Raw genomic sequence first — 16,429 nt, 5'->3', positions numbered from 1 at the left:
CCTGGGTTGAATAGAGTTTTACCTGGGGACCACGTTAATGTCTGTACAGAATGCCCCAGATATTGATGGGAAAGCCCAACATTGGCTGAGAAGGACCTGGTAGATGTTGGATTGGGGTTTTCAAGTTAGCATTCTTTCTCATCAAGCGGGACTGGGCAACAACCACTGGCGTCTCTGAATGGCCAGTACAGGAAGACCTTCTGATTCAAAAATAGAGTTTTTTTTTTTCCTCCATGCAATAGGAAAAGCAGGGTACCTGGGTGAGTTTCTAGACAGTTACATTAATCCCCAGTCTCATGATCTCTGATCCATAGGTCCTCATCTTTGTTGAGTAGTTGTCATGGAGACAGACACTCAGTGCTTGGTGTCTGTGATGGACTCCAATGTGCTGCCTTCAGTGATCAGTAAGTGGCCTCTGCCTCTAGTCCTGCCAGGGCTCCCCTGGGACTGTGGGGCAATAGTGGGGTCCTGCCCAAAGCCAGTCATCTCCTCTGCTCTCATGGCCCTTTTATTTCTTATATAGGTTTTGAGAGTGACTCAAAACCAGCATGTCATATGTCCTGTATATTCTGTGAGCCCACTGGCCTGTGATCCCATGGAGTCGGGAAATGACAGGGTAACCTCATTGGCACATGTCATAGGAAGAGCAGTCACTGAGATGACAGCCAAGTCTCCACTGTGGCCTGAAGTCTTCACATAGTGTGGACAGCATGACCCTCCCATGGCCTGTTCTGGCTGCTTCTGGAAGGTGCTGTTGAGGTCTAACCTTGGGGGTCTTGGTACATGCATGCCATCTTCCCTGTCTAGGCTGTCTTTTGGGAGGTCCTTCTCTTGCCTTCACATTCCATAGACCCTGTCTGTGTTATTGACACCCTCAATCCCTCTGTGGTTTGAAGTGCTTGCCTACATCCTCTGTATGCATCTGGTTCCTGAGTGTATCACCATGCCCAGGTTGGTATTGTCTGGGGAGGTGACTGAGGACCAGAGGAAGAAGGGCGCTGGCCTTGTGGCGCTGTCTCTTTAAGGGTAGCGACATCACAAGGCTGTGGAAGGCCAGGCAGCGTGGAACTCCGAGGTCTTCGGTTGTTTCTGTGGGGTCTGCGGACTCTGTATTTCCATCTCCATGGGGCCACAGGCCCACATGTAAACAATCTAGGACGCTATGGCAGAGGGCAGTGAGCTGATGAACAGACTCATGAGTGAGAACGCAGACCTGAAGAAGCAGGTGCGCCTCCTGAAGGAGAACCAGATGCTGAAGCGACTTCTCAGTGAGAGCTGCCAAGAGAGCTGTAGTCGAGGGGGCCGGGACCTGCTCTTTCCCAAGGCCCCTAACTACCCTGAGGCCTGCTCCCCTGGGAATGGAGGTGAGGTGCAGTCCTGTTCATGGGGCACCTTCCAACCTCTCGGGTCAAGTAACCTGTTGTGTGGCATGTCCCAGGGAAAGCCCTTCTCTCAGGGACTCAGTCTACGCCTGAATGGTGGAGCGGGAATGTCAGCTGGTAGTTATGCCCGCTGGTCATGTCTTCTCAAGACACTGTAACCTGGATTAAAACAGGCAGGGTGTGAATGCGTGGCTCCAGGCCTGCTGAAGTCATTTCCGTTTCATTGGGCTTAGCTGGGTGTTTTTATCCTGCTTTGTGTGTTTCTTTCTCTGCTTTGTGGCAACTGGTGCCATATTCTTGTCTTGCCGTGAGACAGGTGCCCTTTGGTTGAGCTGAGTGTGTCTCATCCATTCATTTGCCATGGGTTTTAAGAGTCCCTTGATTGAACCTGGCTCCAGGAGGGGGGTTCAGCTCCTGCCCCAGAGGGAGACTCTGCTGTCAACTCTTGGGTGTGAGTGGGTGGCGAAGATTGGCAACCATTTGTTCACCAAATAATATCAACTTAACCCTATGACTTTTTTTTTTAACAGAAAAGAGGGAAAAGCGTGTGTGGGGCTGGTGATCAGTTTCTGCAGAACGTAGTTGGTTGTGTTTTAAAAGGTTTGGTAAAAAAAAAAATTCTCTTTTCATACATAGTAGTTGAATTTGGAGTGTGTTTGGCAGATGCGACCTGGGACTTTGGTCGGAGTGGTGGGCAGTGGACAGAGGACCCCCATCACTGATGCCTGAGAACTATAATGATCCAGTAGGTTTGGCTTCCTTAAGGAAGTGATCGCTGTTCATACCACTTAGCCAGAGTGGGAGGCTAGAGATACGTTCCAACTCCCCAAGTCCTTAGGGAGACAAACAGCCTGGTGGCAAACTTTGGAGTTGGCCAAGCTGTAGCCCACTCGTGCGGGGTGTCTTGGAGGTTAGCGATGAACCTGTCGAAAGGGAGACTTTGAGGACCTGTGTTTGGGGTAGTGACTTCTTAGGGTCCACTTTGGATGTCTGCCTCTGTCCTCTGAGCCCAGCCAGCACTGGAAAGGCATTTTGGAGCACACTGCGGTCCGGTAGGCACAAAGCCTAGAGGGTTAGAGGAGCTCTTCACCACATCTCCATCACTGAGTCCAAAGCAGAGCCTTGAAGAGGGAACTTGGCTAGACAGGGGACTTCTGTGGGAGCTGGAGCTGGGATGGAGATGGGGTTGCTGACAAGTGGTCGAGAAACAGAACCTTTGTTGGCGGGACTGTGCTCATGCAACTGGGTCGCGTGTGACGTCCTGCAGTGAATGTGTGAAATTTGTGACACTGTGTGTTGTGGTGGCTGTGGAGGTACTAGTCCCTGTGTCTCGTTGTTGCTGACCACTGTTGGAGACTGACAAGCCTCGTGCTACCTGACCAGGTCCCAAGGGTGTGAGACAGGGATCTAGTTTCATACTTCCCGCATGTGAAATGCAGTTCCCAGAACTATGTGTTGAAGTGACCCTTTTCTCAGAATTTTGAGTTTTGTTTTTTTTTGTTTGTTTGTTTTTCTTTTTCGAGACAGGGTTTCTCTGTGGTTTTGGAGCCTGTCCTGGAACTAGCTCTTGTAGACCAGGCTGGTCTCAAACTCACAGAGATCCGCCTGCCTCTACCTCCCTTGAGTTTTGGTTTTCTGCCTTTTTTTATTTTTATTTTTATTATTTTTATTTTTTTAATTTATTTACTTTTGAGACAGGCTTTCTCTGTAGTTTTGGAGCCTGTCCTGGAGGTTGCTCTGTAAACAGGCTGGCCTCGAACTCAGAGATCTGCCTGCCTCTGCCTCCAGAGGCACAGTTTTCTGCTTCTTACAGAGCCATTTTACATCCATTTCCAAGAGAAGCTCCCCTGCCAACATTTCTAGTGGGGTCCAATTGCCCATAAGGCTCTTTGGTGCTTTGCGGAGTGTCCTGGGTAGGGGCTGTGAGGCCTTCAAGGGCCAAGGGGTCTCCCAGGGCAGACAGGAGGTGCAGTATCTTGCTGGCGAGTAGTTGTCTTAGCTTCTTAGAAAACACTTTGGGGACAGAGCAGTTGGTTCCTGCATGTGTACATTTTAAGACAGAACTTTTGATAGGCTCTTAAAAACACTTTCTCAGTACGCTTACTTTCTTGCTAAGAACAAGCTCTGGTTAGATGAGAACTTCCCAAGTCAAAGAGTGGACTGAAGAGGTGTGTGGGAAACAAGGGCAGTCCAATTGCACCCACCTGCGCTCAGGCGTGGCCGCAGAAGGGCTCGCCAAGAGCAAGGGGGCACATCCCGAGAGGCGGGCCACAGCTTTGCCCTTTTTGTTTTTTTCAAGTACTGAGCTTTGAACTCAGAGCCTAGCCCAGCTAAACAAGTCCCCTACCACTGAGCCACCACCCCTAACCACAGCTTCGCTTTTAGACTGGAAAGGGGTGAAAAGTCACTGGGCAAGCGGCATGGGCCAGGAGGCAGAGGAACCAGGTGGTTCACAAGTGGCTGGGTATGGCTAAATTTTACGTTGCAGGAAAACTTGGAGGATGAGACCATTTGTGATGGATTTAAAAACCACGCAGGCGTCACTCCCGTGGATCTGGTTGTGAGCACAGCAAGGCCCGCGTGCTTGCTGTTGAGTTAATGGGACGGGGCTCCCTCCATCTCAGGGTGAAGTGCTAAGAAGGCGCCAGAGCTCTGGGTTGGGAGCGAGAGTTTCCATCCGCATCTCTGTGCTTCCAGCCATGCCTGAGTACCTCCAGTCTGACTTAATGCTCTTTTCTTCTCCTCCCCAGGTCCAGATTTCGGAAGGTTTGCCAGTGTCCCTGACACACCCTCTCACTTACAGACGTCTTCCCTGGAGGACCTGCTGTGCTCACACGCCCCACTCTCCAGTGAGGACGACGCCTCCCCGGGCTGTGCCACCTCCTCTCAGGTCCCTTTCAAGGCCTTCCTCAGCCCTCCAGAACTGCACTCACGCATTGCCGACAGGAAGCTCTCGCCACTCCTGAGCCCCTTGCAGGATTCCCTGGCTGACAAAACCCTGCTCGAGCCCAGGGAAATCGCGCGGCCTAAGAAGGTGTGCTTCTCGGAGAGTAACCTGCCCACTGGGGATAGGAGCAGGCGGACCTATTACCTCAATGGTATGGTACACACAGGTAGCCCTGGGTGGGGAAAACCATGTTCAGGAGACTTGGCTGAGGCTAGCTTCCCCAGTAGTGATGAGCAGGAAGGAAAGCCAGGGAGGGCCAGGGACCAGGCTTGTGTCTGTCTGTCCTGGCCTCTTGGGAAAAAATGGAGTTGCTTGTCCTTATATTTAGTTGCAAAATCTGTGTATGCGATTCTGGATATAAGTCCTTTTGGGGGGGGTGCCTCCCAGCCTGCGTGTTCTCCACTGTTTACTGGTTCTTTCGGGGAAGGAGGAAACTACTGAACATAGTCAAGTCAACTTCCTGATAGTTTTCTTTTGCAGTTCGTACTTTCTGTGTTCAATTTCGTAAGTCCTTGTTATACACGAGGTTATAGATTCTCTTTTAGAATTCTTCTTGGCTGGAAGGATCTTGGATTGCTAGACCAATTAATTTTTAGACAAACAGCAGCTTTGAGAAATTGACATATTTTAGTTTTTATTTAATAATTTTTGAACATGATTGTATGATTTCCCCTTCTCTTTTCTCTCTCCAACCCCTCCTATGTACCCCTTCTCTCAAATTCATGATGGCTCCTTTTTCTTTAGTTGTCGATACATGTGTGTGTGTGTTCCTAAATATATAAATAAACACAACCTGCTCGTTCTGTATAATTTTACTTCTATCTATACCAAGAGTTGGCCACTTGAATTTTTATTTGTTTTTTTTTTTTTTTTGGTTTTTCGAGACAGGGTTTCTCTGCGGCTTTGGAGCCTGTCCTGGAACTAGCTCTGTAGACCAGGCTGGTCTCGAACTCACAGAGATCCGCCTGCCTCTGCCTCCCGAGTGCTGGGATTAAAGGCGTGCGCCACCACCGCCCGGCTGCCACTTGAATTTTTAAATGCACACTGTATGTTTATATTAATTGAGGTGTGTAAATGTTGTTTACTTATTCATTTGTTTGCTTTTGATACAGAGTCTTTCTAAGCATATTCAACTGTCCTGGAACTCACTATATAGACCAGGCTGACCTTGAACTCACAGAGATCCGCCTGCCTCTGCATCCCAAGTGCTGGTATTAAAGGTGTGCAGCATCATGTACTGGCCGTAAATGTTATTAACAACATTTTACATCTCTTATACATGCAAATACCTCTATATATTCCTATAGTTACTATATACCTGTATATTGACCTCTGTGATAGTTAATTTATGTGTCATATAGCAGCCTCTTGGGCTAGGGCACCTAGTCATTTAGCCATCCATTATCCTGCGTATGCTAGTAAAGATTTTTTATGAGATTAATATTGAAATTGGTAGACTAGAAAAAGTGAATCTCCATCCTTACTGTAGGTAGTCTTTGAATTAGTTGAAGGCCTTGAAGAGATCCCCTGAGAATTCTGCTTTCAGATCTGGACCTTAAATATCAGTTCTTTTTGGGCTCTATGACACTAGCCTTTGGGTAGGAATTTTACCTACATCATCAGGTCTCCTGACTTTCCATTTGCCAACTGCAGCTCTCAAGATCTGTGGGGTTTCATAATCCTGTGAATCCCTTATAATGAATCCCTCTGCATACACACACGCGTACATACACACACACATACTCCCAGTGGTTCTATTTCTCTGGAGAACATTGATAAATACAATTTGTGTCCTAAATACTTACAAAACTAGTAACTGTTTTGATAGATTCCTTCTGTGTTTGTTGTTGTTGTTGTTGCTGTTTGCTATACAGGGACTGAACCCAGGTTCCCCAGCATGCTAGGCAAGCACCCTGTTTACTCCTGAACTATATATCTTGCCCAATTATGTCACTTGCGAAGGAAGACAAGCTCATTGTTTTATTTCTAACTCTGCCTTTAATTCCTTTTTCTTATTCTATTACACTGGCTAGGTCTGTAAACCAGTGTGGCGTGGGAATGAAGACAATGTCATCTTTTTCTAGTTAGGGAACTTTCATGTGTTACCTATGAAGTTTGACACCAGTTAAGGTTCTTGTGGATGCCTCTTATTAGGCTAAAGAAATTCCCTTTGCTTTCTAGTTTGTTGATTTATCACAAGCACATGGTAGAATTTTGTTAAATGCTTTTTCAGCATTTATTGAGATGAATATTTTTTTGTGATGCGTTAAGATATTTTAATATTGTATATTGTGAGGGAACACTGGAAGCAAGCTACTTATGAAGAGAGCTTTTTTTTTTTTTGGCTCATGGCTTGGGAGACTCAAGTCGAAGATCAAGGTGCCCCCTGTATTTGTGCTTCTGGTGAGGGAGGCACAGGTGAGAAGTGGAGAGAAAGGACAGGGGGCTCAAGTCCCACAGTGCCGTGTGAGGGCACACACTCAGTGAGCTAAGGACAGGGGGCTCAAGTCCCACAGTGCCGTGTGAGGGCACACACTCAGTGAGCTAAGGACCTACCACCAGGCTTCACTCCTTTAAAGGCCCATAGTACCCACCCTCAAGCCAAAACTTGGCATGTGGACCTTTGGAGATCCCATTCATACCATTGCTTATGGTAAATCATACTGACTATTTTTTTTAATGTTAAACTAACCTTTCATTCATGAGATAAACCTTATTTGATGTTGATATATTTTACTTTGTTGAATTCTGCTTGCTATTTTTTTTTTAAGATTGTGTGCTATTCATGTGAGATACCATTCTTCAATTTTCTTCTAATACAATTTTCTGATTTGGTATAAATTGTTGGCCCAAAGAATGTGATAGACAGTGTTACTGTCTTCTTATTTAGCTGGAAGAATTTATGTCTTGTTTGTCTTATTTCTTTCTTTATTCTCCCCCTGCCTTGCTTTTTTTGAGACAGGATTTCTCTGCGTAGCCCCAGCTGTCTTGGAACTTGCTCTGGCCTCGAACTCAGAGATCCACCTGCCTCTTGAGTACTGAGATTAAAGCATTTACAACCACTGCCCAGTTTTTATTTATTTCTTAGATGTTTGTCAGAATTCACCACTGAAACTACCTTGACCTTGAAATTTCTTTCTTTTTTTATTTATTTTATTGAGCTATACATTTTTCTCTGCTTCCCTCCCTGCCTCTCCCCTCCCTTTCAACCCTCTCCATGGTCCCCATGCTCCCAATTTACTCAGAATATCATATCTTTTACTATTTCCCATGTAGATTAGATCCATGTATGTCTCTCTTAGGGTCCTCATTGTTGTCTAGGTTCTTTCAGATTGTGATTTGTAGGCTGGTTTTCTTTGCTTTATGGTTAAAAACCACTTATGAGTGAGTACATATGATAATTGTCTTTCTGGGTTTGGGTTATCTCACTCAAAATGATGTTTCTAGTTCCATCCATTTTCCTGCAAAAGTCAAGATGTCATTATTTTTTTCTGCCATGTAGTACTCCGTTGTGTAAATGTACCATATTTTCCTTATCCATTATTTGGTCGAGGGGCATTTAGTTTGTATCCAGGTTCTAGCTATGACAAACAATGCTGCTATGAACATAGCTGAGCACATGTCTTTGTGGCACGATTGAGCATCCTTTGGGTATATACCCAAAAGTGGTATTTCTGGGTCTTGAGGAAGGTTGTTTCCTAATTTTCTGAAAAATCGCCATACTGACATCCAAAGGGGCTGTACCAGCTTGCGTTCCCACCAGCAATGCATTACCCCACATCCTCTCCAGCATAAGTTGTCATCAGTGTTTTTTATCTTGGCCATTCTTACAGTTGTAAGATGAAATCTCAGAGTTGTTTTGATTTGCATTTCTCTGATGACTAAGGATGTTGAACATTTCCTTTAGTGTCTTTCAGCCATTTTATATTCCTCTGTTGAGTGTTCTCTATTTAGGTCTGTACTCTATTGTTTTATTGGATTATTTGTTCTTTTGATGACCAATTTCTTGAGTTCTTTGTATATTTTAGAGATCAGACCTCTGTCTGATGTGGGGTTAGTGAAGATCTTTTCCCATTCTGTAGGCTGTTGTTTTGTCTTGTTGACTATGTCCTTTGCTTTACAGAAGCTTTTCAGTTTCAGGAGGTCCCATTTATTAATTGTTGCTCTCAGTGTCTGTGCTACTGGGGTTCTATTTAGGAAGTGGTCTCCTGTGCCAATGCATTGAAATTTATTTCTAATGATCTTTTTTTTTAGAAAAAAGATTTATTTGTGTTTTATGTGTATTCATGTTTTGCCTGTATGTATCTCTGTGTACTGACTACATGTACAGTGCCTGTGCAGCCAGGAGAGGGACTCAGATTCCTTGGAACTAGAGTTAAAGATCACAACCAAACCACCATGTGGGTGCTGGGAACCAACCCAAGTCCTCTAAGAGGAACAAGTGCTCTTAACTTCTGTGCCATCCTTCAGTTCCTGTAAGAATGTTTTGTAGGGGCTGGAGAGATGGCTCAGAGGTTAAGAGCATTGCCTGCTCTTCCAAAGGTCCCGAGTTCAATTCCCAGCAACCACCATGGTGGCTCACAGCCATATGTAATGGGGTCTGGTGCCCTCTTCTGGCCTGCAGGCATACACACAGACAGAATATTGTATACATAATAAATGAATAAAAAAAGAATGTTTTGTAACTACAAATACATTTTGCTGAATAAGTATATTCTGTAGTTATCTATTTGTTTTTGCATGAGATTTGGTAGTTTTTATATTTCTGATGACGTGTTCTGTTTCATCTAGGTTGCTATTTTTTTGTGTAAAGCTATTCCTAATATTTTCTTATTATCCCGTGTGTTGTCGTTAGAGTGGTATCATTTCTAATTTTCAATCACAGCTATTTTTGTATTTTATTCTACCCTAATATCTCTAGCTAGAGATACATCAATTATATTGACTTTTTTCCTTGATGTACAGGCAGATTTTGAAATTCTAGGTAGGTCTAGGAATGAGTCCTAGAATTCTAGGTAGAATATGTTTCATCTGCGTAATTAATGCTTGTGGGATACAGAGGAGAGACGAGACCCCAGCATGAGAAATGCAGGGGCTGGGAAGACGACTCAGTTGGTAAAGTGTCTGTTGTGTAAAGTCCCAATGATTCATGAGCCGAGAAAGAGGCTGAAGATTTAAATACACAAAGACACCCTGCGACATGGGTCATCCTTGAATTCCCCAAGAATGCCCCCTTTATTGTGATCCAGGGCAGCTTATATAGGGATCCTTAACTGATAGCCATGCCCCAGTCAAACCCACCAGAAACCACTCCCCTGCCATCAGGAATGCCTGAGGGTCTCGTGCTCAGAGCAGCTGCAAACACAGGAAAACAAGTTGTTCTGCTCAGAGAAGCTGCAAGCATAGCAAGTTGTTTACAGGAGATTCGGGGTCTGGGGGTCATAGCCCCCAACACTGAGGTTCTCTCAAAGGATTCTCATGTGGATGAGTCAACTCTGTCAAGGTTAAGAAATGAAAACAGGGCTGCTTGCTGCTCTGTCATGCTTGGAAGGACATTCCCTGTCAGGAGTATCACTCTCTCTGAAAAAGCTCTCTTCTTCCAACTAGACTGAGTCAGGGCACAGAGAAAAGCAAAGTTCACTCTCTTTCCTGGTCTGTGCCCTCTGGTTGTTTTCATAATCAGAGCAGGCTGTGGGGAGAGTATAGTTCTGCAGGTACCATGAACCCAAAGTTGTTGACTCAAGCAGTTGTCCTACTGCTTGAGAGTCTGTACAGGCGGCCAGGATGTGCGCCCTTGGCCTCTCTACACTGACTGGCAGTGACGAGCTTTCCAGAGCACACTTGGGAAGTACATAGACTATCTAGCTTTGGGAGAGGCTGGTCTTGCAAGGAGGGTACCAGCTGATCCTACTTCCAAGTACCCTGCTATACAGAGCAGTGAATGGCCTGGCCCCTCATCTGCCCTGTCCCCTATTCTGTGAACCTGGGTCAGAGTTCCTGTTTCTCCTGTCTATTCAAGCTTCTCTCTGGTTGTTTCACTTACCAGAGGAACCGGTATTCACAGGTATACATGATTTTTTGGTAGCATTGTCCTGGTCAATGTGTATCCCAGCCCCTGGCTGAGGACCTGACACCTGATGGAAAACTGCTTGACCAAGGGCATTGGCAGAGCTTGCTCTGGGCCTGCCCCTTCATTCCATCATGGCTGTAAGGAGGTCAGCAAGTCCTTCAGGGTCTCAGGCCGATGTGGACATACCAACAATGCTCAAGGACACAAGGCACCAGCAGCAGGTCCAGGGCCCACTTCTCAGTGTGGTTATCAGCATCTTGTGTATGGATGCTGAGCTACTGCAGTGAGCACAGGTCCTAGGCTTCCTCAGCCATGTGATCGTTATAGTTGCAGTCTTTGGGTTGGACCCATAGGACCTCACCAAACTGACACCCGGTCAGGGCTTGTGTCCCAGGGCTGGTCTGGAAGGTGCCTAGGTGTGAGCATGCTGTCCCATGTCTTCTGTCAGGATGGGCGTGTGAAGCTCAGGAGAGATGATTCTAAATGAGAGCAGCATGTGGGATGTGGGGTGGGGACCCCCCAGGTCAAGTTACCTGTGCTGCTCTGCTCTGTCATGTAGGAACTGGACAGAGAGGGGACGTAGAGCTGACCCCCTCAGAGTGACTGGTCAATACGCATCCTGTAGATACCGGAGTTTTCTCTCAAAGTCAGAAGAGGTTCATTTCTCAAAGAGCCTAAGGTTTCGAAAGGCTGTTGATATAATACTACATTGTTTAATAATGATTTCTATGACACCAGAGGCTGCTTTAGGCAGAGGGGTTATTTGGGGGCTGTTTTTTTGGGGGGGGGTATGCCAGGATGAAGAGTGATCCAAATGTTCCAAGAAGAGAATCCTCAATCTGCCCGTTATCCTCTCCACAGACATAGGCAAGATTGGGTTGATAATGAACTTTAGACACTAGCCAGTCTTTGAGGGCGATGTTGCGGAGCCCTAGAATCTGGCCCTTTCCAGAGCTAGGCTGTGATGCTCTACAGTCCTCAGACAAAGCTGAGCTGGTGGGGTGACAGAATAGCATTTGGAAACAACAGGGAGCACCCCATTCTACCTGGATAGACTCTGGTGCTATCCTCCCCAGGGACCCCACTGTGTTCAGGTCCACATTGAAATCTCAGGCAGAGAATGGAACCACTGTGCCCAGGTCCCATCCCAGGAAAACATGCAGAGAACAGAGAGAGAGAGAGAGAGAGAGAGAGAGAGAGAGAGAAGAAAGGGAGATTGAGAGAGGAGACAGTCCCCTCTCTGGCTCCAAACATCTTAGTTTTAAAGACTTTTATTTACTCTGGCAGTGGGGGGCAAAGGTATCTTGGTACCCTGAAATGGTCAGGATGGCACCTGTCTCATCCAGAAATCCAGAGTTTTGCGGGTGCGGAGAAGGATGGCCGCATTGTCGGGGAGATCGCGTTCCAGCTTGACCGTCGTATCCTGGCCTATGTGTTCCCAGGGGTGACGCGCCTCTATGGCTTCACAGTATCCAACATCCCTGAGAAGATCAAACAGGTACACTGTCTTTGTTGGCCCAGGTCAGGGCTGGTCCTGGGGTTATATCCTGGTGCTGGCGAGTGCTTGAAGACCCTTGACTCTTTGTGGGTCCAAGTGCAAACCCCCTAGGGGCTCGTCCTTCTAAAGTGCTGAAAGGGGCCCAGGGCCTCCATTTCCCCTCTAAGCCCGCAAGTCTGCCCTGTCCCGCCTACCTCCACTAGGGTCAGAGACTTCTCTGACCTGGTCCCTTGTCTCTACTACTCTGTGCCCCTCAGACATCTATCAAGTCCCTAGACGGCTCCGTGGATGAGAAGAAGCTGCGAGAGTTGACGCATCGCTATCTGACCCTGACAGCGCGACTGGAGAAGCTGGGCTACAGCCGCGAAGTGCACCCGGTGTTCAGCGAGTTTCTCATCAATACCTACGGCATCCTGAAGCAGCGTCCGGACTTGCGGGCCAATCCACTGCACAGCAGCCCCGCTGCGCTGCGCAAGCTAGTCATTGATATTGTGCCCCCCAAGTTCCTGGGTGACTCCCTGCTACTGCTGAACTGCCTGTGTGAGCTCTCCAAGGAGGACAGCAAGCCACTCTTCGCCTGGTGAGCCACTCGTCTCACCCTTCCTGCAATAAACGTGTTTATTCCAAACCCGGGGGCCCCCTGCGTCCTCCCGCATGGAAAGCTGTCTGCTCAGCTACAGTGGGGAGAGGCCTCCTCCAAGTCTGCGCTTGCCCCAGGCAGCCAGCAGGTCGGGCTGCTCACAGCTGTGGGGCACCTGTTGCTTTATTAAAAGCTTATTTATTTGTTTGCCTTACCTCTGGCTCTTTGAGGGCGTGGTGAGGTGTTTTGGTCTCTTCTGGCCCGCAAGAGCCGTGGATCGGTGTTTATGAGCAGAACCTGGGGCTGGGCTCATGCTGGGACCCTTGACTCCAGGACTGTGGCCACCTGCCTTCTCTCAGAGGTAGCGCAGCATCCTCGGAGGCCTCTGTCTCACCCTTGAGAGGACCAGCAAGTCCTCTTGCACTTTGGGTTTCCCCAGAAGCAGAGCTGGAGGCAAAATGGTTGTGGAACCCGCAGAGCCTTTCAGAACAGATGTCTCTGCAATCAAAGTTAGGGACTTTGGTCTATGACAACAGTGTGCGTCAAGTCTGCTTGGCCTGTGTGACCGAGCATGTACTGTGCCCAGGATATGCTCTGTGGAGCAGGAACACAGGGAAGGGACCACTAAGAGCTGCCGGGGCCTAGTTCTTGGTTCCCAGGAGCCTACAATGCTCTTGGACATTGGCCAGAGTGGCAAGGCTGCTGTGACTCCCGTCAATTCCCACCCCACAGGAGCGTGTACACTGCCATAGCGTCAACCCTACAGCAAACAGATGGACGCCTCAGTGAATCAGTGGGGTTGGGGCCAGGCATCCAAAGACCTGGAGTGCTGTGGTTCTGGGCAGGTGTAGGAGCCAAAGTGGCTCAGGCAACGCAGGTAGCCACCCCAAGCTGCTCCCTGTGCTAGCCTCTGAGTTTTGAGGGTAGGGCTTCTGTCTTGCTCACTAAATTGTCGGAGCCAGAATACTGAGTGACACTCTAAGGGGACCCCACTCTGCTTGGTCTATGTGTTCAGTTCTGAGATGCCTATCGGTGGAAGGGAGTTCCGAGTCTTGGTGAAGGAAGAGGCAAAACCTGATACCAGGGCTGGAGGGCCCAGACTACCTGGCATTGCTTCAGCCCTTGAGAGGCTCTGGCTCAGTGTTGTTGGCATCACCCTAGCCCTTTGGAATCACCTTTAGGGTGATTAAAGCAAGGCGGTGAACATGACCACATCCAGAAAGACTTCACGAGGAGCTGTCAGACCACAGGCCTGTAGCTATGTCTGTTGTCCTGGCCAGATAAGCCACAGCCACTTCCCCTTGGAGTCAGAAACTGGATGCTTCCTGCAAACCCGAGGTAAGAAATAAGGGTGAGTATACCTGGATCTGTTTAATTAGATACAACAGGCTGGCGGACGTGGCGTGAGAGTTGAGTGGGCTGCTCACAATTCCAGCAGGAAGTGTATCCTGCTTCTGTGTGGGGCTTTGTAAGGGATAGCCAGGATGCTTCAAAGGAGCAAGGGCCTGTGGTGGCTTCTTTGAGAAGGAGCGGGTGAGGTAGGGTAGGTGAGTGTGAACAGGTATGGGGGTAGAGAGTTCAACTTCCATAGGCTAGGACACAGGAGGGTGTTTCTACTGACCAAGTGTCTTGCCCTGTGTGGTTTGGAGGTCAGGGACCCTTGGATTGGGGAGAGTTAAATGAGGAAGGGGCTTTGAGGTGGTCGTTTTGCACAGCGAAGGCTCGTTTATATACCAGGCAGTAACTAGCTCACAGTGGAAAGATTGGTCTTTCCAAATAGTAAGGCACCCCGGATGTCACTGTTTTCTAAACCATTAAATAGAGGACAAGTGCAAGTGCTCAAAGGTAACCCTGGGGAGAAGGGGACCAAGTGACGTGGCGGACTCTGGGCTTCAGGCTCGGAAGAACTGGGCCTGGGACTTGACCGTGAGTCTCTGCGTTGGTTTTTCCCTCACTGAGGTAAGACACCTGAGAAAGTCAACTTCATGAGGAAAGATATCTTTAGCTCACATTTCAGAGGCTTCAGGCCATGTTTGGCTGACTCCATTATATCTGTACCTATGATGGAGCAAAATATCAGGGTAGGGGGTACACGGTGAGACAGAGCGGCTCATGTCAGTGTCCAGGAAGCAGAGAGAACATGGATATGGGACAAGTTATATCCTGGACAAACTCCCAGGATCTACCTCTTCCGGCCAGGCCTCCACCTCCCACAGCTTCCACCAGCTCCCAATAGTCCATTCAATACAAACTCATCAATGACTTAATCCATCCAAGAGACCCGAGACCTCATGATCCAATCATGCTCCCAAAGCCCTTTCTCCTAACGTCACTGTCATCAGGACCAGGCTTTCAATGCTGAGCTTTTAGGAACATTCCAAACCCAAGCTCTTGAGGTCAGCTCTGAGTGGTTCCAGGCTGCTGTGTGTCCACTTGACTATCCTCGGCTCACACGGTGGGCCCAGGCTTGGGAGGGTGCTAAGAGATCAGGGCTCAGTACCTCAACATAAGCCCTCCCCAAATGCAGTACCTGGTGCATTGTTTAGAAGGCTTGAGGATGTTCCTGCATGAAAGGAGATGTGGCAGTGGTGAAGGGGTGTGTGTGTGTGGGGGGGGGGGGTGTTCAGGCAAGCTCTGACAGTGGTATAATTTGGCTGAGTCCCCCGGAGATGGGTACAGGTTGTGACTGGTTTCCTGTGCCCACATTGGAGGGGTGGAGTCATGCTCCACCTGCCTAGGGGCAATGCCTGCATGAATGATTCGGGACACTTCTGCATGGGCAATGGATTTCTGGTCTGCATTTGTGTCTGGGCCCAGCATTTCACTTCCGTTTGTTCCAGCTTTGTGGTACTGGTTTGTGGTACCTTCAACAGGGGAGATTGAGTCTCCAAGTCCACATGCATCACTTCCTCCGGGCCCATCAACACTGTGAGCTGATGTATCTTGACACTCTGATACCCCCAAAGGTTTTGTGGAGTCTGGGGCATCTTTGTGAAGTATGTGGGTACGTACAGTACCTGAGAAGGGTTCTGTCTCTGGCACAGGGGTATTCATTTGTGTCCAGATCTGTGGACCCCATATGGAAGGGATACACCAGCCTCTACATAGAATTAATTTATTATGTATACAGTGCTCTACCTGTATACATAAGAAGTTTTGGCTCCAGAATCAGTAGTGAGAAAAACATGCCCTTCCCTGGGAACACAATACCAGATAGCAAATCATATGCAGCAGATCACCCCCCACTTTCACACCAGTTACCACATGTATACTCCCTACCTAACACTTGCCCCAACAGCCCATGTACATTCAACAAGTACACATGTGTGTGTGTTCAAATATCTATACATATACCAACACACACACACCAACATTCACTCACATACAAATACCTGAATACATAGATACATAGCAATACCCACATAGATGCAAGCATTAACGTCTGTACATGAACACTAATCCCAGTGCCCACAGGCATGCTTACACACAACAACATATACATTGTGCTGGTTAGTTTTTATTATTGACTTGATGCAACCTAGAGTCTCCTGGGAACCAAGAACCTCAACTGAATGGCCCAGGTCAGACTGGTCTGTGGCCATGTCTGTGGGCAATTGTCTTCTTAATTGTTTTTTAGATTTATTTTATGTGTGGATATTTTGCCTGCATATACATTTGTGGAATATATGTGTGCTCAGTACCCATGGAGGTCAGAAGAGGGTGTCAGATCCCCTGAAACTGGAATTACAGATGGCTGTAAGCTGCCATGTGGGTGCTGGGAATTGAACCTGGGTTCTCGGCAAGAACAATACTCTTAAATACCGAACCATTTCTCTAGCTCCAGGAATTGGCTTTTTTTTTTTTGTGTGTGTGTGTGTGTGTTCATTTGTGTTTCAAGACAGGGTTTCTTTGTGTAGCTCTGGCTGTCCTGGAACTAGCTCTGTACATCAGG

General features: G+C 47.7%; 1 protein-coding gene across 1 annotated transcript; it reads left to right on the top strand.

Annotated features, from left to right (window-relative positions):
- Nucleotides 1-1,162: 1,162 nt before the first annotated feature.
- Spatc1l (spermatogenesis and centriole associated 1 like) lies at nucleotides 1,163-12,481 on the top strand. Its single transcript, XM_075978839.1, has 4 exons — nucleotides 1,163-1,364; nucleotides 4,133-4,480; nucleotides 11,746-11,897; nucleotides 12,155-12,481. Exons 1-4 carry the CDS (start codon nucleotides 1,163-1,165, stop codon nucleotides 12,479-12,481), a joined length of 1,029 nt encoding a protein of 342 aa, XP_075834954.1.
- The last annotated feature ends 3,948 nt before the right edge of the window (nucleotides 12,482-16,429 follow it).

Source organism: Microtus pennsylvanicus, chromosome 7, assembly GCF_037038515.1.
Source record: "Microtus pennsylvanicus isolate mMicPen1 chromosome 7, mMicPen1.hap1, whole genome shotgun sequence".
NCBI classification, from domain to species: Eukaryota; Metazoa; Chordata; class Mammalia; order Rodentia; family Cricetidae; genus Microtus; species Microtus pennsylvanicus.
Note: the sequence above shows the minus strand (reverse complement) of the source record. Positions and strands in the feature narration are given on the sequence as shown.

Excerpts from the sequence above, each read along its gene's own strand:
- Spatc1l (XM_075978839.1), top strand. The coding sequence starts at position 1,163 with ATGGCAGAGGGCAGTGAGCTGATGAACAGACTCATGAGTGAGAACGCA. Across the intron at positions 4,481-11,745 it reads GCGGACCTATTACCTCAATG|AAATCCAGAGTTTTGCGGGT; the intron begins GTATGGTACACA and ends TGTCTCATCCAG. Across the intron at positions 11,898-12,154 it reads TCCCTGAGAAGATCAAACAG|ACATCTATCAAGTCCCTAGA; the intron begins GTACACTGTCTT and ends TGTGCCCCTCAG.